This window comes from Dasypus novemcinctus, chromosome 2 (genome assembly GCF_030445035.2).
Source record: "Dasypus novemcinctus isolate mDasNov1 chromosome 2, mDasNov1.1.hap2, whole genome shotgun sequence".
Lineage (NCBI taxonomy): Eukaryota > Metazoa > Chordata > Mammalia > Cingulata > Dasypodidae > Dasypus > Dasypus novemcinctus.
In genome coordinates, this window is record NC_080674.1 from 99996228 (window position 1) to 100012401 (window position 16174).

At 37.0% G+C, this 16174-nt stretch overlaps 1 protein-coding gene across 4 annotated transcripts in view; it reads left to right on the forward strand.

The window, feature by feature from the left end:
* Window positions 1-16174, forward strand: part of LNPEP (leucyl and cystinyl aminopeptidase) — a 124725-nt gene that overhangs the window by 50202 nt on the left and 58349 nt on the right. For all 4 annotated transcript variants that reach the window (XR_009180639.2, XR_009180638.2, XM_004455952.5 and 1 more), the window contains exons 3-4: window positions 5122-5260; window positions 6684-6815. Coding sequence is in view for 2 of the 4 variants with exons in the window: in XM_004455952.5 (XP_004456009.1) it covers window positions 5122-5260; window positions 6684-6815 (271 nt within the window). In the remaining 2 variants the exon portion in view is untranslated. The remainder of the gene's footprint in view (window positions 1-5121; window positions 5261-6683; window positions 6816-16174) is intronic.

The following is a 16174-nucleotide window of genomic DNA, read 5'->3' on the forward strand; positions in this document are numbered from 1 at the left end:
GTATGGATTATTCTGAAAGGCCATAGATGGAAAAGGAGGACAGAGAGATGTGTGGTATGCTTACATCTATCATTTTTAGAACCCTTATCTTTATTGGTTTATTTAAAATATGCACTCTATTTTGGATTTCTGATGGAAATTTTAAAAATCTAGGAGAGAATTTGTTTTTTATTTTTTTTTTTAAATATGAGGTAAAATATGAAAGTATTCAGCTTTCTAGTTGGACCACATATTTTGTGCTTTACCTTAGTATTCATAAATTGTAGTTTGGCTTTCTGGAAGAATGCAGTACAGGCTGAATGCAGGTTATTCTTAAGTAGTCATAATGTCAGTTCTTTTCCATGCCCAAGGTCCTTATTAGGTCAACTTTATGCAATTTGAGCATTTTCTCATATTACTCTATAAGCCAGTATGTGATTTATTGGTCTTGGCCATTTGGCAAATGTATGTTCATGTGTTGAGAGAAAGTTAGAAATGAATGTTTTAAATATATCTTAAGGAATCTCTTTGATCCTTCTTAAATGAAGAGACAAAGCCAGATCTGTAGTTCTATTCTGATAAGTAATTTTTCTCTTTTCCTTCTATGTAGTTCTTTTTATTTTTTTAAGCAGGCACCAGGAAATGAACCCAGGACCTTGTACATGGGAAGCAGGCACTTAGCCACTGAGCTACATCCACTCCCCAGTGTAGTACTTTTAAAATAAATGACATACTGGCTCTACAATTCTCTTTATGAGAACTGGCATTGAAAACAAATTTAAAATTGCAAAGGTGGCTTGGGGGTTCTGGCTCTTATTTCCATTATCCTTAGGAAATATAGAATATACATAAAAACAGTTTGCTTAATGTGCAAACAGATCTCTAAGACAAATCCCCTAGCTGTCTCTTCCAATCAGATTATTGCCCCTGGAGTATCTTGGACTTACTATTATATAATGGGAGAAATAAATGTTGTGTAGCAGGGTAAGGCTTTTTTGGGGGTATAGTCATTTGTTGACTATTGTCACAGACTGGATTGAGTTGTGAAAAATGCTAGAAAAATGGATGATAGTTGTTCCTCATAATTAAGAAATAGAAGATTAACGAAATATTTTTAAACTGAGTAAAATGAATCTGTGAATTCTGCTGGTATAAGCAAAATATAAGACAGTTTAACCTACCTAGTTCAGTAAAATGAATCTCCCGCATGATTTTATCTCTTGGTGTAAGATATAAGTTAAAAAGATTATTCACACCTTTGAAGATGTCTGGAAACTATGTTCAAAGTAGTTTTTTGTGTTTGGTTATTTTTTTGTTTTGGTCTTTTTCCCATTTTTAATTTTTCTTAGTTCTGTTAGAGAAGTTTTTATATTTTTGTTTTACCCTGAGGTCATAATTAGAATAAATATTTGAACTGTTAGATAAAGCAATTAAGGGATATATTCCTTATTGATTGGAAAATCAGACTATGTAAATGTCAAGTACGTGTATAGTTGCTGCTCTTGGAAAGAAACTACTGTGATCTAAAAGCAGAAGCCAATCAGTAACTTTGTGGTTAAATCCTGAAGCTGTGGTGATGGGCTTAAGACTCTGGATAACCAGCTGACAGTAACAGAACTACAAAACACATTTAGGATGAAGGTGTGTCTTACTGTTTATTTTTTGTCCTTCAGTCTCTCAGCATTTTTTTTTAATTCTTAAAGCAAGCCTCTTACTGGGTCTCACCTCTAATCTTACCACAGCTCTCCTTCCTCCTACTACCTATCTTCTTCTCTGCTGCCAGACTTTCTTTTAGTACAGATCTGACCTTGTTGGTCTTTGGCATACAGTCCTTCAGCAGTTCCTTATTCCTAACAGGATTTAGTTCAAGACCTTTCGTGATCTGCCCTCATTACTTCTTACAGCCCTCACCTGCCATGCTGAACTTCCTCTGTACTTTCCTGAAACCTGGTGACCATAATAGCCAGCATTTACTGAGAACTGAAGAGCTAGAAACTATTCTAAGTATTTTATAAGTTTAGTCTTTTATTCTGCCAAACCCACTAAAAGGTAGATATTAACATTTTATCCATTTTACAGCTGAGGGATCAGAGGCACTTAAAGTATAAAAACTCATCTTATATCTGATGGCTAGCAGGTAGCAGAGAGAGGGAACTCAAACCCAAGGTCATTTCAACTAGAGGCCACATTCTTGGCTATTATAGTATATTGCCTCCCTAGTTCACAAGTCTTTACCTTTGCACATTGTTATCACTGTGTTATTCCTAGAACTTCAAATTCTCTAACCTGATTGGATATAATGTGCTCTAAGAGGACTTCCTAGCCTTTTTTTTATCAGAGTTAACTCTCATGTCTGAGCTCTCTTTCTGAGCTTTGCACGTCCTTTTTTTTTTTATTGTAAAACTATTTCATTACACATCTACCTCCCAAGCCAGATTGTGAGTGACTTATGATCAAGATCCGTTTCCTCATCTTTTTGTCCCCAGTGCTTCAAATTGTGTGGTTTTAATTCTGACTACCCAAACATCTTATTATGTAGATTCCATTGGAAACTCATAATCGGGAGATATGAGATTGGTATGATGTGAACATACCTTACAGTATCTTAAAAGATGCTTACATAGAGTAGGTGTATTGAGTAAGGAATTTAAGTCTTGAGTTAAGGCTGTTACATTTTCTTTTGAAAAATATAGTGGGTTAAAAAAGCAAGGGCTAAAAAACACTTATACCAAGCTTTCAATTTGTTGTCCTTTTAAAGGAGCATGTTGTCAAGCTCTTATGTTATATAATTTATAGTTCATGTCTTACAACCTAGTTTTATCATTAGGTTCTTTAACATTGAAGTACTCAGAATAAGCTCTAGTCTTAAGAAAAAGGTTTTCCAATGTAACTGGAGATAGTGACAACAAGGAATAGCTGTGTTTTGCTTTAACAAAATCTAGTAAACTTAATCTGAAATTTAATTAGAAATAATATCCTTCATGAAGACAGACTACAATTTGGAAGAAGCAGTATGGAGTGAAAGATCAAAATGTGTCAGTTTAATGTGAGCAGGGTATTTTGATACAGAAGAATTCTTTCAATAAATTTCATCTTTCAAATATAACATTGGTTCTTTCTGCTGATGAGCATGTAGTCTGCTTTACTGCATGGCCGAGAACTTGGGAACAGCAACAGAACAGACTAGAATGTATATACTACTTTGAGAAGAGACTCACTATTTTTGAGCAAAAATTTTAGACCAGTAGTGAGCTTTGAGGTTGCGCTCAAATTGCAACTAGTATTTCTGAAAGCAAATATAGTCACTATTTAAAGAATAAGCTTTAACATAGACTGGAGAGATTATAAGCATTATTAAGCAGCAACCTTCTCAAAAGGACTTTTCCCTGAGGTAATTAATATTGCTTCTGTTTTTTGGGGATTTTTGTTGTTTGTTTGTTTGTTTTTGAGGTATGGGGGTCAGAGATTGAACCCAGGACCTCGTATGCAGGAAGCGAGTACTCAACCACTGAGACACATGAGCTCCCCAGGGTTGGTTTTTTTGCTTATTTACTTGTTTGTTTTTGTTTTTGGCACTGGGGACCCAACCCGGAACCTCCCATGTGAGAAGCAGGTGCTCAACTGCTTGAGCCACATTAGCTCCCAATATTGTTTCTGTTTTAATAATAATTTAAGGTTTTATCTGTCTTAGAACTTTATGATTCAATTTTTATCCAAAAGTGATGGTCCATGTAGGTTCCCTTGTATGAATAGTCATCAAACTATCCCTTGGTCCCTTGTGGCATTCTTCAAAAGTCTTCTGTCAATTGCGTAAAAAATGTAGGGGGAAAGGTAAAGAAATGGAATATTAGAAACTTAGTATGCTTGAATTGCTTCATGTGTGTTGATTGCTCACTTCCTTTACTTGACCCTATTAAAAGAGTTATTTGGCCACACCCCCACCAGGAAAAAAAGCACAATAATTAAAGTGTAAAAGAAAATGAAGAGTTAGGCTATGTAGCGTAACATCTATATTGGGCTTTATGGTAGACAAGTAGGTTTTATTATGAGTAGTCTTATTTGATTCTAACAAAAACCCTGGGTATTTTGTAGAGATATTTGGTAAGGATTGAAACTTAAGTCACTGATGAACCTAAGATCATATGGTTGGTAAACTGCAGAGTTTGGTCTTCTGATTTCAAATCCCACTCTTTTTCTCCCTTTTCTTTTATGTTTTATCTTCCAAAAGTGGAAAATAAGTTCTAAGCAAGAGAGGCTACCACATCCAAAATGGTGGTTGTATAGATATTATATTGACCAGTACCTGAAATATGTACACTAGTGCCATACTTGTCCTGATTACTCTGTGGCCATGTTTGGGTGATCTCCCAAGTGTATGTAGGGCTGCTTAATTGAAAGTCTACATTTTTCCCCATTTTTATGTTTTTTCCCTCAGCCTTTTTCTAAGCCTTAATCAGTTAAATTTTCAAATGTTGCTACTCTGTTGTAGAAGGTGGAGGGAAAATTTTGATTCATCTGTGAAAAGAGTAAAGGACACCTAGGCACAGGACAACTAGTTTTCAGTTTACACAAAAGTACAAGTAGTGAATTTGAGTTGTAGTGTTATGAAGCCAGAGTCTGTACAGATGATTAATTGCATTTATTGAGCACCTTTTATACTGTTCTTCCATCAGAAACCTTGATGAAATGTCAGAGGCCAGCTGTAGTCTACATTTGTGCTTCACCGTCAGTTACGTTGGACAACCCACTTAGTCCCTGAACATGCACTGTTCTGTGTCTTTCCTTGTGTTGCCCATGATTTTTAGAGTGTACTCTCTTCCCTTTTCGACCTTTTCAAATACTACTCATCTTCTAAGGCCCTTTTCCGGTTTTGTCACCAATTTCCTTGCAGTGTCTTCAACCTCAATCAGAATATTGTTCCTGCTTTTCATTCCCACCATTTTGTTTTAGTGTTGTTATGGCATAATTTGCAACCTAACTTAAATTTGTGTCTGTTGTATAAACTTCTGCCTCTCCCAGTACACTGTGGATCCTTTAATGGCTGGGATTGTATGATGTTTTTCTTATATCCCTAAGACTTGGCATGGTATTTTGAATAGTAGATGCTTAATAACTGTTGGATTGAATTTGCATTTGTTTTAGGTACTTTGCAGCAACTCAGTTTGAACCCCTGGCAGCAAGATCTGCTTTTCCTTGTTTTGATGAACCAGCATTTAAAGCCACATTTATCATTAGGATTGTAAGGGATGAACAACATACTGCTTTATCAAATATGCCTAAGGTACTGTTCTGTTCTTTGGAATGTAAAATATTTGATTGAGTCTCTTTTTTTTTTTTTTTTTTTTTGTGGACTTAGTGTGATTTTTATTTTGATATAGCATATTCTTTTTTTTTTCCCATTTCAAATCTTTTTTTTTTGTCTTTATTTTTTTAATATTACATTAAAAAAATATGAGGTCCCCTTATACCCCCCAAGTCTCTCATTTTTAAGAACACTTGAAATCCTCTTCACCAGGTCTCTGTTGGGAATGATTAAAATCATATACATTCTTATTCTTTGTTAAAATACTTAAATAAAAGTTAAAGTATCAGCTGGGAAACCAGCCTGAGGAGTACCAAAGAGAGAGAAATTCCTGGTGAATTTGGAGTGTATGATTAAGAAATGTGAAATGTGTACCATGTGCTAAAATTGTACAGTTAACACTATGGACTAGTACTAAAGATCAGAATGGTATTTTCTAGGAGATAGTGAATTTGCTATTCTAAGAAGTGATATTTGATAGTGTTAAGTCACAGTTCTTTGTTTTTTATTACTAAATGAAAAATGAGTGTTGTAATTTGGAGATTGACAACAAGAAGAGCCTCTTCTTGGGTTGTTAGCTCTGTGTGGGAGGCAGTGAGGATGAAACCAAGCAGAATTGCTAAACCAATCCTTGCGGATCCTTTTGTTTTCTCAGACTCCTGAGAAGGTTGATGGGAGCTTCCTAGAACTTGTATATTTAGAGAGGGGAACAGCTACATCTAACAGGCTATGGGATCAACCCCTGTAAGCAGGAGAGGATATGTTCTGTACTTAAACAAAGACATCACTCTAAGAGCTCCACTCCCAGCCATACTTTCACCTTAATCTTTTTTTTTGAAAGAGATGGATGTCTACTTGCCGAATATTCCAAAACATATTTTAAATTATGGTTGAAAAGTCTTGCAAGGTTGCTTGTATTCTCTCATCCTGGTACAGATTTCTCTAGTGACTTACTGCCTTTAAGCTAACTGAGTCTTCTCAGGGTCCTCAGTATGGCACCTTGAGAAGCTATTTCAGATTATTTGGTGGGATGGAACCTTTAGCCATCCCACCTGTAGTTCCTTTTTCTGTAAAGATATTTGTTGTAGTAGAGTGAAGCACTCCTAGGTAAAAAAGTAAGGGTCACTGTTACTATCTCTAATTTATGATTTTTCAAAGCCATCTTCTAAAACTGAAAACTCCTTAAGGAATTTCTCTCTACTCAGTGTATCCTCTTGATGAAGGGTGGTAGAACAGACTGAGACTAAGGGCTGTGCTCTGTCCAGAAACTCAGGCTGAGTGATTAAAATATGCCAGCATCTTCACTATCTATAGCCTATTTTGAATTTTTGGTTTCTTAGTTCTTTTGTTACTGTCATTCCCATAGTAACAGAACTGACATTGTTTCCCCTTTTGCCTATAGAAATCATCAGTTAATATGGAAGATGGACTCGTTCAGGATGAATTTTCTGAGAGTGTGAAAATGAGCACTTATCTGGTTGCTTTTGTTGTGGGGGAGATGAAGAACCTAAGTCAGGACATAAATGGAACCCTGGTATGTCGTTATAGTAATTGTCCAAAAGCGTGATTCATAAGTAAGAGGTTAAGAGAAATTCTTGCTTTTATGATTCTTTATGGAACCTTATAAAAGAAAACAAGCTCTTGCATCATAACTCTGACATTTTTTTACTGGAAATGCTACTTTTATTTATTTTTTTTTGCTTAGCTATTACTTACCTTCATTATGTTAATACCTGGAAGTCAATAATTTTCAAGTTTCTTGTAATTTTACTTTTATAAGAAACTTTCTGTAAGAAAATACAAGTACACTAAAGCTTCTTGGATTGTGCAGTCCAATATGATATCCACTAGCCTCATGTGGCTATTTAAATTTAAATAATTAATGTTAATAATGAATTAATGTTAAATAAAGCTTTAATTTCACTTCCTCAGTCTTACTAATCACATTTCAAAAGGGTTTAAGAGTGTTCATATGGCTGGTGACTACCATACTGGATAACCCAGATAATAGAACAATAGAATCAATGCAGAAAATCTTACTGAGCAGCAGTAATATCCAGAACCTTAAATAGACTTAAAAGATAATGTGAAAAATATGATTGAAAGGAAAACTCTAGTGTGTAAAATTTAGATGAATCTTTTTTTGGTAATACAAGTCCTGATTGAATTTTCCTCATCTTAGATGGTTTAATTTAAGTGTCTGGCTTAACGACGCTTTGTCAAAATTATACATTTATTCTAATTAGGCTCTGCTTTTCTTTGTATTAATGCCTGTCTGTAAATGATCATTCGGTTTGATTTTATGCTTTAATTTCTCAGTGGAGACCAAATAAAGCTAATAAAGCTAATATTTTCATATACTGACAGTATTGAAGGAGCAAAAGATCTTTTTTAAGCTAAAAATTGTTATGCTTTAAGACAAATATATATGGGATTCTTTAATTTTTGTTTCTTTTTTTAATCCTCGCCTTGGAATATTGTCTATCCTTTGAAGACATCCAACTGGATTTGCTATTTTTATCACAGTATTCTTGAATCCTACCATTTTGCTACTTCAAAAGGATGTATTTCTCTCATTAGAAAAGATTATCATGGCTACCCCATACCTCACCAAGATAAGCGTTCTCTAGCTGTTCATTAGCAATAATAATGTATGGCTTTAGCTCGAGATTAAAGAATGGAGCACTACTACTCAAGAAGTGAAGTGTTTGAAGGTAAGAGTAGACTGCATATTAAATGCTCAATATGGTAACATCCCCTTCAGGCTTATTTATATCAAAAGGATATTAAGACTGGTTTAAATCTGAACATATTTAATTCCACTTCAAGCATCATAACAAATTTAGCCCTTGGTTCAGAGATTGCAACCTTGATAAAGCCTAAAAGGTCCAATCTCAAAGAGTCAGGCTTGCTTCTTATTCAAGAACCAGGTGATTGTCGCCCTCCCCATGAAGCTTGTCATTATTTGTCCCCACCTGGGATTCATCATTCCCTCTCTGATATTTCATAGCACTTTAGTTATAATTTCTTTTTCTTTTTAGGAGGTACTAGGGATGGAACCCAGGACCTCATACATGAGAAGCAGGGACTTAACCACTGAGCTACATCCACTCCCCAGTGAGAGTTCGTTTCACTTGTTGGTTGGTAGGTTTTGTTTTTAGGAGAAACCAGGGACCGAACCTGGGTCGTCATACGTAGAAAGCAGGCCCTTAACCACTTGGTCTACATCCACTCCCCTACACTTTTATTATATATTTCTTATCATACTCTTTGATATAAAACTCCAGATATTGGAAAGCGGATGTGGCTCAAGTGATAAGGCCTCCGCCTACCACATGGGAGTACCCAGGTTCAATCCCTGGGATCTCCTGGTGAAAAGAAGAAGAGAAAGCATGCCTGTGTGGTGAGCCAGTGCCCACTCGGTGAACTGAACACCCGCACAGTGAGCCAAGTGCCCACATGTGAGTATACGTGTGCTGAGCCAGTGCCCATGCAAGTGAGCCACGCAGCAAGATAATGACACAACAGGAGACCAAGGGGAGAGTCAAAGTGAAGCTCAGCAGACACCAGGACCTGAAGAAGTACAATTGACAGGGAACCTCTTGTCACATCAGAGGTCCCCAGGATGGAATCCCTCTGAATCCTAGAGGAGAAAGATGAGAGGAAAGGACAAAAAAGAGAAATAGATACAGAAGATCACGCAGCGAATGGACACAGACAGCAAAAAGCAGCAGGGCAGGGGCCTGGAGAAGTAAATAAATCTTTTTAAAAAAACCCTCCAGATATTATATAGCACTTTCTATTATATTCCCTAAATATATGCAGTCTTGGCTTTTTCTTTTCTTTCTTTCCCTCCATTTCTCCTTCTATTCCTTTCCCTTTCTCCTTTCTCTTGCCTCTCTTCCTCTCTTTCTGTCCTTCTTTGGCTTCTTATTGCCTGTGTGATTATATCATCATTCTTATATTCAAGACCTTCCCCATAAATTCAGCTAATTTCCAGTTGCTCTAATGTGTGTTCTTCTGTTTAGCCAAGCTGACTTATTCATTGCTCACTTACATACTTCATTCTCATATCTGCCTTTGAATCTATCTGCTTTAATTTCATTCTTTCAAAATTTCTTTCTCCCTATTCAAACCCTGCCAGTGTTCCAAAGCCAAGCTTAAACTTCAACTCTTCCATAAAGGCCTCCCTCTCTACTTCAGTTTATATGTATTGTTCTTTAAATTTCTAAACCACTATACTCAGAACCTCACAATTTACCACTTTATAATATTTAGCCTTAAATTATTTTTAAATTGTTTTACATGTATATTCTTCATAAAGCTCTCTAATATAATCCAGAGTAGACAGGCATCTTTACTAATATACTGGAATGATAGAAACCCTTATATAAATCTATTTAAAATCTAAGTGTATTTTGTTATGGCTTAAATAATAAACATTTGTTATTTCACGCAGTTTTGGCAAGATAGCAATCTGTGAATGGCTTAGTTAGATGGTTCCAGCTCAGGATCAGGATCAGGATCAGGATCAGGATAAGATGTCAGCTAGGGCAGTAGTCATCTAATACCTTGCCTGGCCAGGAAGATCTGCTTCCGGTAGCTGACTGACACACCAAACATTTTAGCAGTGATTGTTGACAGGAAGACTAATATTTTATCACCACATAGGGCTGGCTCCATAGGGCTGGCTGTCCATAGGGCTGGCTACTAGACTAGCCTCATGAAAAGGCAGTTGGCTTCTCTGGAGTGAGTGTTCCAAGAAAGAGAACAAGGAAGAAGCCACAATGCCTTTTTTTTTTTTTTTTTTTTTTTTTAAATTTTATTCTCCCCACCACCTCTTGATGCCTGCAGTTGCTATCTGTTCTCTTTGTCCCTTCTATGTGTCTGCTTGTCTTCTCTTCTCATCTTCTCTTTAGTAGGCACCAGGAACCAATTCTGGGACCTCCGACGTGGGGGAGAGGCTCTCTATCACTTGAGCCACCTCAGCTCCCTGGTTTGTTGTGTCTCTTATTGTCTTTCCTCTGTGTCTCTTTTTTTCTGTTGCATCATCTTGTTGTGTCAGCTCTCCATGGCTCAGGCCAGCTTGCCTTCACCAGGAGGCCCCAGGAACTGAACCCAGGACCCCAGTGTGGTAGATGGGAGCCCAATCAGTTGAGCCACATCTGCTTCCCTACAATGCCTTTTACAAGATAATCTCAGAGGTCACATACCAGAACTTCCACCATATTTTATTTGTTTGAAATGTGTCACTAAGTCTAGGACACACTTAAGGGGAGGAGAATTAAGATTCATCTCTTGAAGGGAGACATAAAATTTGTGGACATATTTAAAACCACCACACTTAGGCTTTTCGTTTTGTACTTTTCCTTTTAAATATCTACAGATAAGACAACTTGATTAATAAGACATTTATCTATCGTTAAAGCAATTTATAAATGTAAGGGCTGCTGACTAGTAAAGGGTAGCCTTTACTGTTCAATACAAAGTAACTTTAATCTTTAATCAAGACATCAGTTGGGAGTGAGATATTAGCTGGAGACACATAGAAACATGGACTAATTCTCGTCAGATCACAGTAGAAAGCAAGTGACTTTCTTTTTTCTTTCTATCTGTGCATCATCATCTTTTTGGTGCATTGTTTCACTATGTGGCAGCCTGCGGCTTTTTTTTTTTTTTTTTTTTTTAACTAGGAGGTCCTGAGAATTGATCCTGGGTCCTCCATATGGTAAACTGGAGCTCAACTGCTTGAGCTACAGCTGCTTCCCACAAGTGATTTTCTGAAAGAAATAATCCAGGAAGAATGCAGCCAAAACTTTGAATTCTCAGGCTATCATCAGTTATCTTCAAGTGTTGTAGGAGACAAAAGTTAACAGTTGTTTTAGGTAGAAAGGGAAATTAACGTTTAATAGAGTAGGGAAGTGGATTTGGCCCAACGGATAGGGCATCCACCTACCACATGGGAGGTCCAAGACACTGACAAGAATACAAGCCACTAACAAGAATACAAGCGGACACAGAAGAACATACAGCTAATGGACACAGAAAACAGACAACTGGGGGGAGACAGGAAAAGGGAAAGAAATTAAAAAAAAATTTTTTTTAAATGACTATTAAACTTAGGAAATTTCGTTATTTAAAAAAAAAAAGTTTAATGAAGTAGTGGTTCCAAAAAGAGATGTTTAGCCAGGAAGGCCCTTAGATTTACATTTTTTCAGTTATGTATTTTTCATAGTGAATAATGACAATATAGTATTGTTTAATAAAGCTGGTAAACGATAGCAACCTGTGATTTGTTTGACTGAAAGAGCACTAGACTAGGAGTAATGAAGCCTCAGTGCTTATCTACTTTTTACTCATGTCCTTGTTCTGTATATCCTTGGGCAAGTCACTTAACATCTTGGAGCTTCAGTTTTTTCTTATTTAAGATGATAAAATACCTTGCCTACTTCATAGGATAGTAGAATAGATCAAATGAGATAGTGTTTGTGGATAATTTTTCATTTTAATTTTTAATGCATGTTCAAGAATTTCATGGTCATAATAGGAAAATCAAAAAATGATTCAACTATGACTACTACTATTGTTAGCACTGCTACTATTACTTCTGTCAGGTAATGAATATTTTACAGGGATTTAAAAAATTTAATCCTTAAGAAAGCAGGTTAATATAGTATTTGAGTTGAAAAAGGTGAGGCTTAGAGAGGCTTAGAGAATGGTGTGCCCAAGGGCCTAGGAGCTAGTAAGCTCTAGCGGAGAGATTTGAACCCAGGTAGTTTACAAAGTACATGTTTGATTATGCTGCTATATTGGTTCCTAATACAAGTAATTAAAAAGCAAAAAAAAGGTACCTGAAACCTTACCCTATCTATGATTAGATGAGTATATTACCGATTTTTTCTGTTTGTTCTTCCAATTTCTTTTTTATTTTTTAAAAAAGAAATCATATTATGAATACTCCTTTGAGCTCCCTTTTTTCCAGATGTAAATAATCTTCATCATTTTTATTGGTATTAGTAGTATATGTGTTTTGAAAGAATTAACATTATACAATAAACAGTAATTTTATTCTCTTCGTGACACCACAAGAGACCATAACTGAGTGGCATGGGTACTGTTGTTTACTTGATAGCGGCTATTGGAACTGTGTACAGATTTCATAGGAAATGGCGGGAATGTAACATGCTTGGAGTTTACTCTATGCTGGCAAGCTGTTCTAGGCACTTATTTATAAACATCTTTTCATTTTACAAACCAGATGAAGTGGAGGCATTGTTTTCATTTCCTGATTGCTAAAGCAAATACCAAATAATGGTATGACTTAAGAGGAATTTACTGGCAATTTCTGTCATTTGGCAATGCAGTGTCTTCTCCTTTCGCTTTTGGATTCCATTTACTTCCAGCTTCTGGCAGCTCCTCCTAGCTTTTTCCTCTGTGGCTTTTTCTATAAGGGCTCCAGTAATAGGATTAGGACCCACCCAGATTCAGGTGAGCGTTAACTTAACTGAAGTAACCTCACCAAAAGGTCCTATTTGCAGTAGATTCACAGCGGCAGGAATAAGGGTTGGGACCTAAGCATACCTTTTGTGAGGGAGGTAATTCAGTTGCCAGTAGGCATTATCCCCATATTTCTGATGGGGTAACAGTGTCTCTGAGAGGTTAAATAATTTACCTAAGATTACACAGCTAGTGATGATAGACTTCTATTTTCTACCACTATACACTGTTTCTTATACCAAATGATATAAATTTATTATGGTGACCTAACTTCAGACTTGCAGTCTAACAAAGGATTTTTGTTATGCTAAAATATTATTTCTGGCTTATAAATTGCCATATCTGATATTAGGACCATGCCATAAATTTCAGGAATAAGGCAATAGGGCTTTCCTTACTAATGTCAATCTTACCAAGCAACAAAAAATGACTGTAGGTTATTAAATATGCTCTTTAGGTGGAAAGGCTACCATATTGTCAAAGGCCTAAAGAAAGAGAAACATTTGCTCATTCTTCAGTGTTCCTTAAACCACTCCCTGACCTTCAGGAATTCTAGTTACCTGGAAAATTCTAGGCCTGTTTTGAAATACAGTGCTTTTTTCTTTTAGTTCTGAGGTTTTATTTTGTTTTGTTGCCACCATCTGCTTTTGTTTTCAGCATGAATGGGTCTAATTTGTAGAATCAGAATCCAGTCATGGTCAATCAGTTGTGGACAGCATATTATCCATTTAGCAAGTCAAACAGGACCTTCAGTGGCATTATCAAATTAAAGTTATAATTTTAAGTTATTCATATTCAGTCAGGACTTATTTCCATATTTCCACTAAAAACAATTCTACCTCAAGTGTTTTTCTACCAGTCTGGGTAATATATACAGTTTGGTCATTCTCCTAAATTCCCATCTAATCTGTTACTCTGCATAGTTTTGATACTGGTGTTTGTTTAGGAATTGATGCTTTTTGTGTATCCAGTTATCTGTTTCAGAAGCCTGGTGTTTGTCAGTAATCTTAGTATCAGAAGTTTCCAATATTTTCTACCTTTATAACTCTTGCAGGCCACATTAGTGTCCTTTTTGGAAATGGTTTGGTTCTATTTTTGCTTTTGTTACACAGTTTTGATATTTATTAAAGTAAGTAACAAATAAGTTAAATTTGTTATTCCTCAACTAAAAGAATCCTTTTCTGTGAGCCCTAACTGGGGATCTTCATAGTTGTGCCCTTTAGAATCTTCTACGAGGTCTTAGCAAGAGATTCTACAAGAAAATTTAAGTTGTAAGCCTTAAGACCTAAGTATCAACTGACTTCCATTTGACAATGTTTAGAATACTCCTATAAAGCCCAGATTGGTGTTTAAGACTCTTCATTGAGCTAGATTGCTCTATTTCTTATTACTTGTTACTCTTAGAACAATCTTGATAATGTAATATAATGACCACATAGTTTATCTCTAGTGAGAACTCATAGCATATGTTCTTTTTTTCCCCTAAGATGACTTCGTCTGTTTACTTTTTGCTTGCTTGTTTTTTATTGTTGTTGTTTTTTGCTTGTTGTCTGCTCCTATTTTTTTCTCATTGTCTGCTGGTTGTCTGTTTTTTTCTTTAGGAGGTACCAGGAACCAAACCTGGGACCTCCCATGTGGGAGGTGGGTGCTCAGTTGCTCACACCACATCCGTTCCTGCACATATTTTTTTAAAAAAGAAAAAGAAGTAGAAAGGAAGAGAAAATACCAAACTACCTTTTCTCCTAATCATTGTATTCTAGAAATGGAAATAAGTGGGTCCTTTGGTTAGATTTCAGTTTCAAGTGAACTTCATTTTTTTCTTTCCTTACTTGTCCTCTAGAAAAAAGTGGTTTTACACATAGTGATAAGAATGGCCAAATGGTGTGTGCGTGTGGCAAAAGGGTGTTTGAGGAGAAGTCTGGGGGATGTTGGCGGTGTTTCTATTGGATAGCATCTTGTTAGTTGAGCAAGTTGATTATAACATAAAATACATGTGTCTGGAAGGAACAAGCAGAGATAATAAGGGCTTGCCTCAGGGAAGCTGTTGTGGCTCAACTGATAGAGCGTCCACCTACCATATGGAGGGTCCAGGGTTCTATACCCAGGGCCTCCTGACCCGTGTGGTGAGCTGGCTGGCATGCAGTGCTCCTGTGTGCCTTTTTTGTTGTTTTTTGCTTGTTGTCACAGTCTGGGGCCGAGGACTGTAGATAGGAGGGTTGGGCTGATGAAGTACATTTGGCTACATGACCTGGGAGATTACTTTGGAAAGCAAATTTTTTAAAAAAGTTAATTAATTTCTTTATTTCTGGGAAGCGGACTCGGTCCAACAGATAGGGCATCTGCCTACCACATGGGAGGTCCACGGTTCAAACCCGGGGCCTCCTGACCTGTGTGATGAGCTGGCCCATGCGCAGTACTGATGCATGCAAGGAGTGCCCTGCCACACAGGGGTGTCCCCTGCATAGGGGAGCCCCACGCGCATAGGTGCACCCCATAAGGAGAGCTGCCCAGTGCAAAAAATGTGCAGCCTGTCCAGGAATGGCGCCACACACACAGAGAGCTGACACAACAAGATGACAGAACAAAAAGAGACACGGATTCTGGGTGCCACTGACAAGAATACAGGCAGACACAGAAGAACACATAGTGAATGGGCACAGAGAGCAGACAAATGGGGGGCGGGGCAAGGATGGGGAGAGAATTAAATAAAAATAAATAAATAAATCTTTTTAAAAATTCTTTATCCCCCCCCGCCCATTGTTTGCACTCACTGTCAATTCTTTGTGTCCTCTGTGTCTGCTTGTCTTCTCTTTAGTAGGCACTGGGATCCAAACCTGGGACCTTCCATGTGGGAGAGAGGTGCTCAATCGCTTGAGCCACACTACTCCTTGCTTTGTTGTGTCTCTCATTGTGTTTCCTCTTTGTGTCATCTTGTTGTGCCAGCTTGCCACACCAGCCCGTTGAGTCAGCTCACTTTTTTGCTCATCTTCTCTAGGAGGCTCTGGGAAACAAACCCAGGACCGCCCATGTGGCAGGCGGGCACCCAAACGCTCAAGCCACATTCATTTCCCAGAAAGCAACATATTTTTGGTTGGTTAACTCCAAACCCAGGCACTGAGTTCTTCCAGTTATTTTTTTATCTTCTTTAGAGAAGTTGTAGGTTTACAGAATAATCATGCATAAAAGGCAGGATTCCCATACACCAAGCCTATTAACTAACACCAAGCCTATTAACTAACACCTTGCATTGGTGTGGAACATTATAATTGATGAAAGGACATTTTTATAATTGTGCTATTAACTATAGTCCATGTAACTTGTGCCATACGCATTCTGCTCACACGTCTATTGCCCCAATTCTATTAGGATTCTGTTTGGAACAATGATAATAACTAG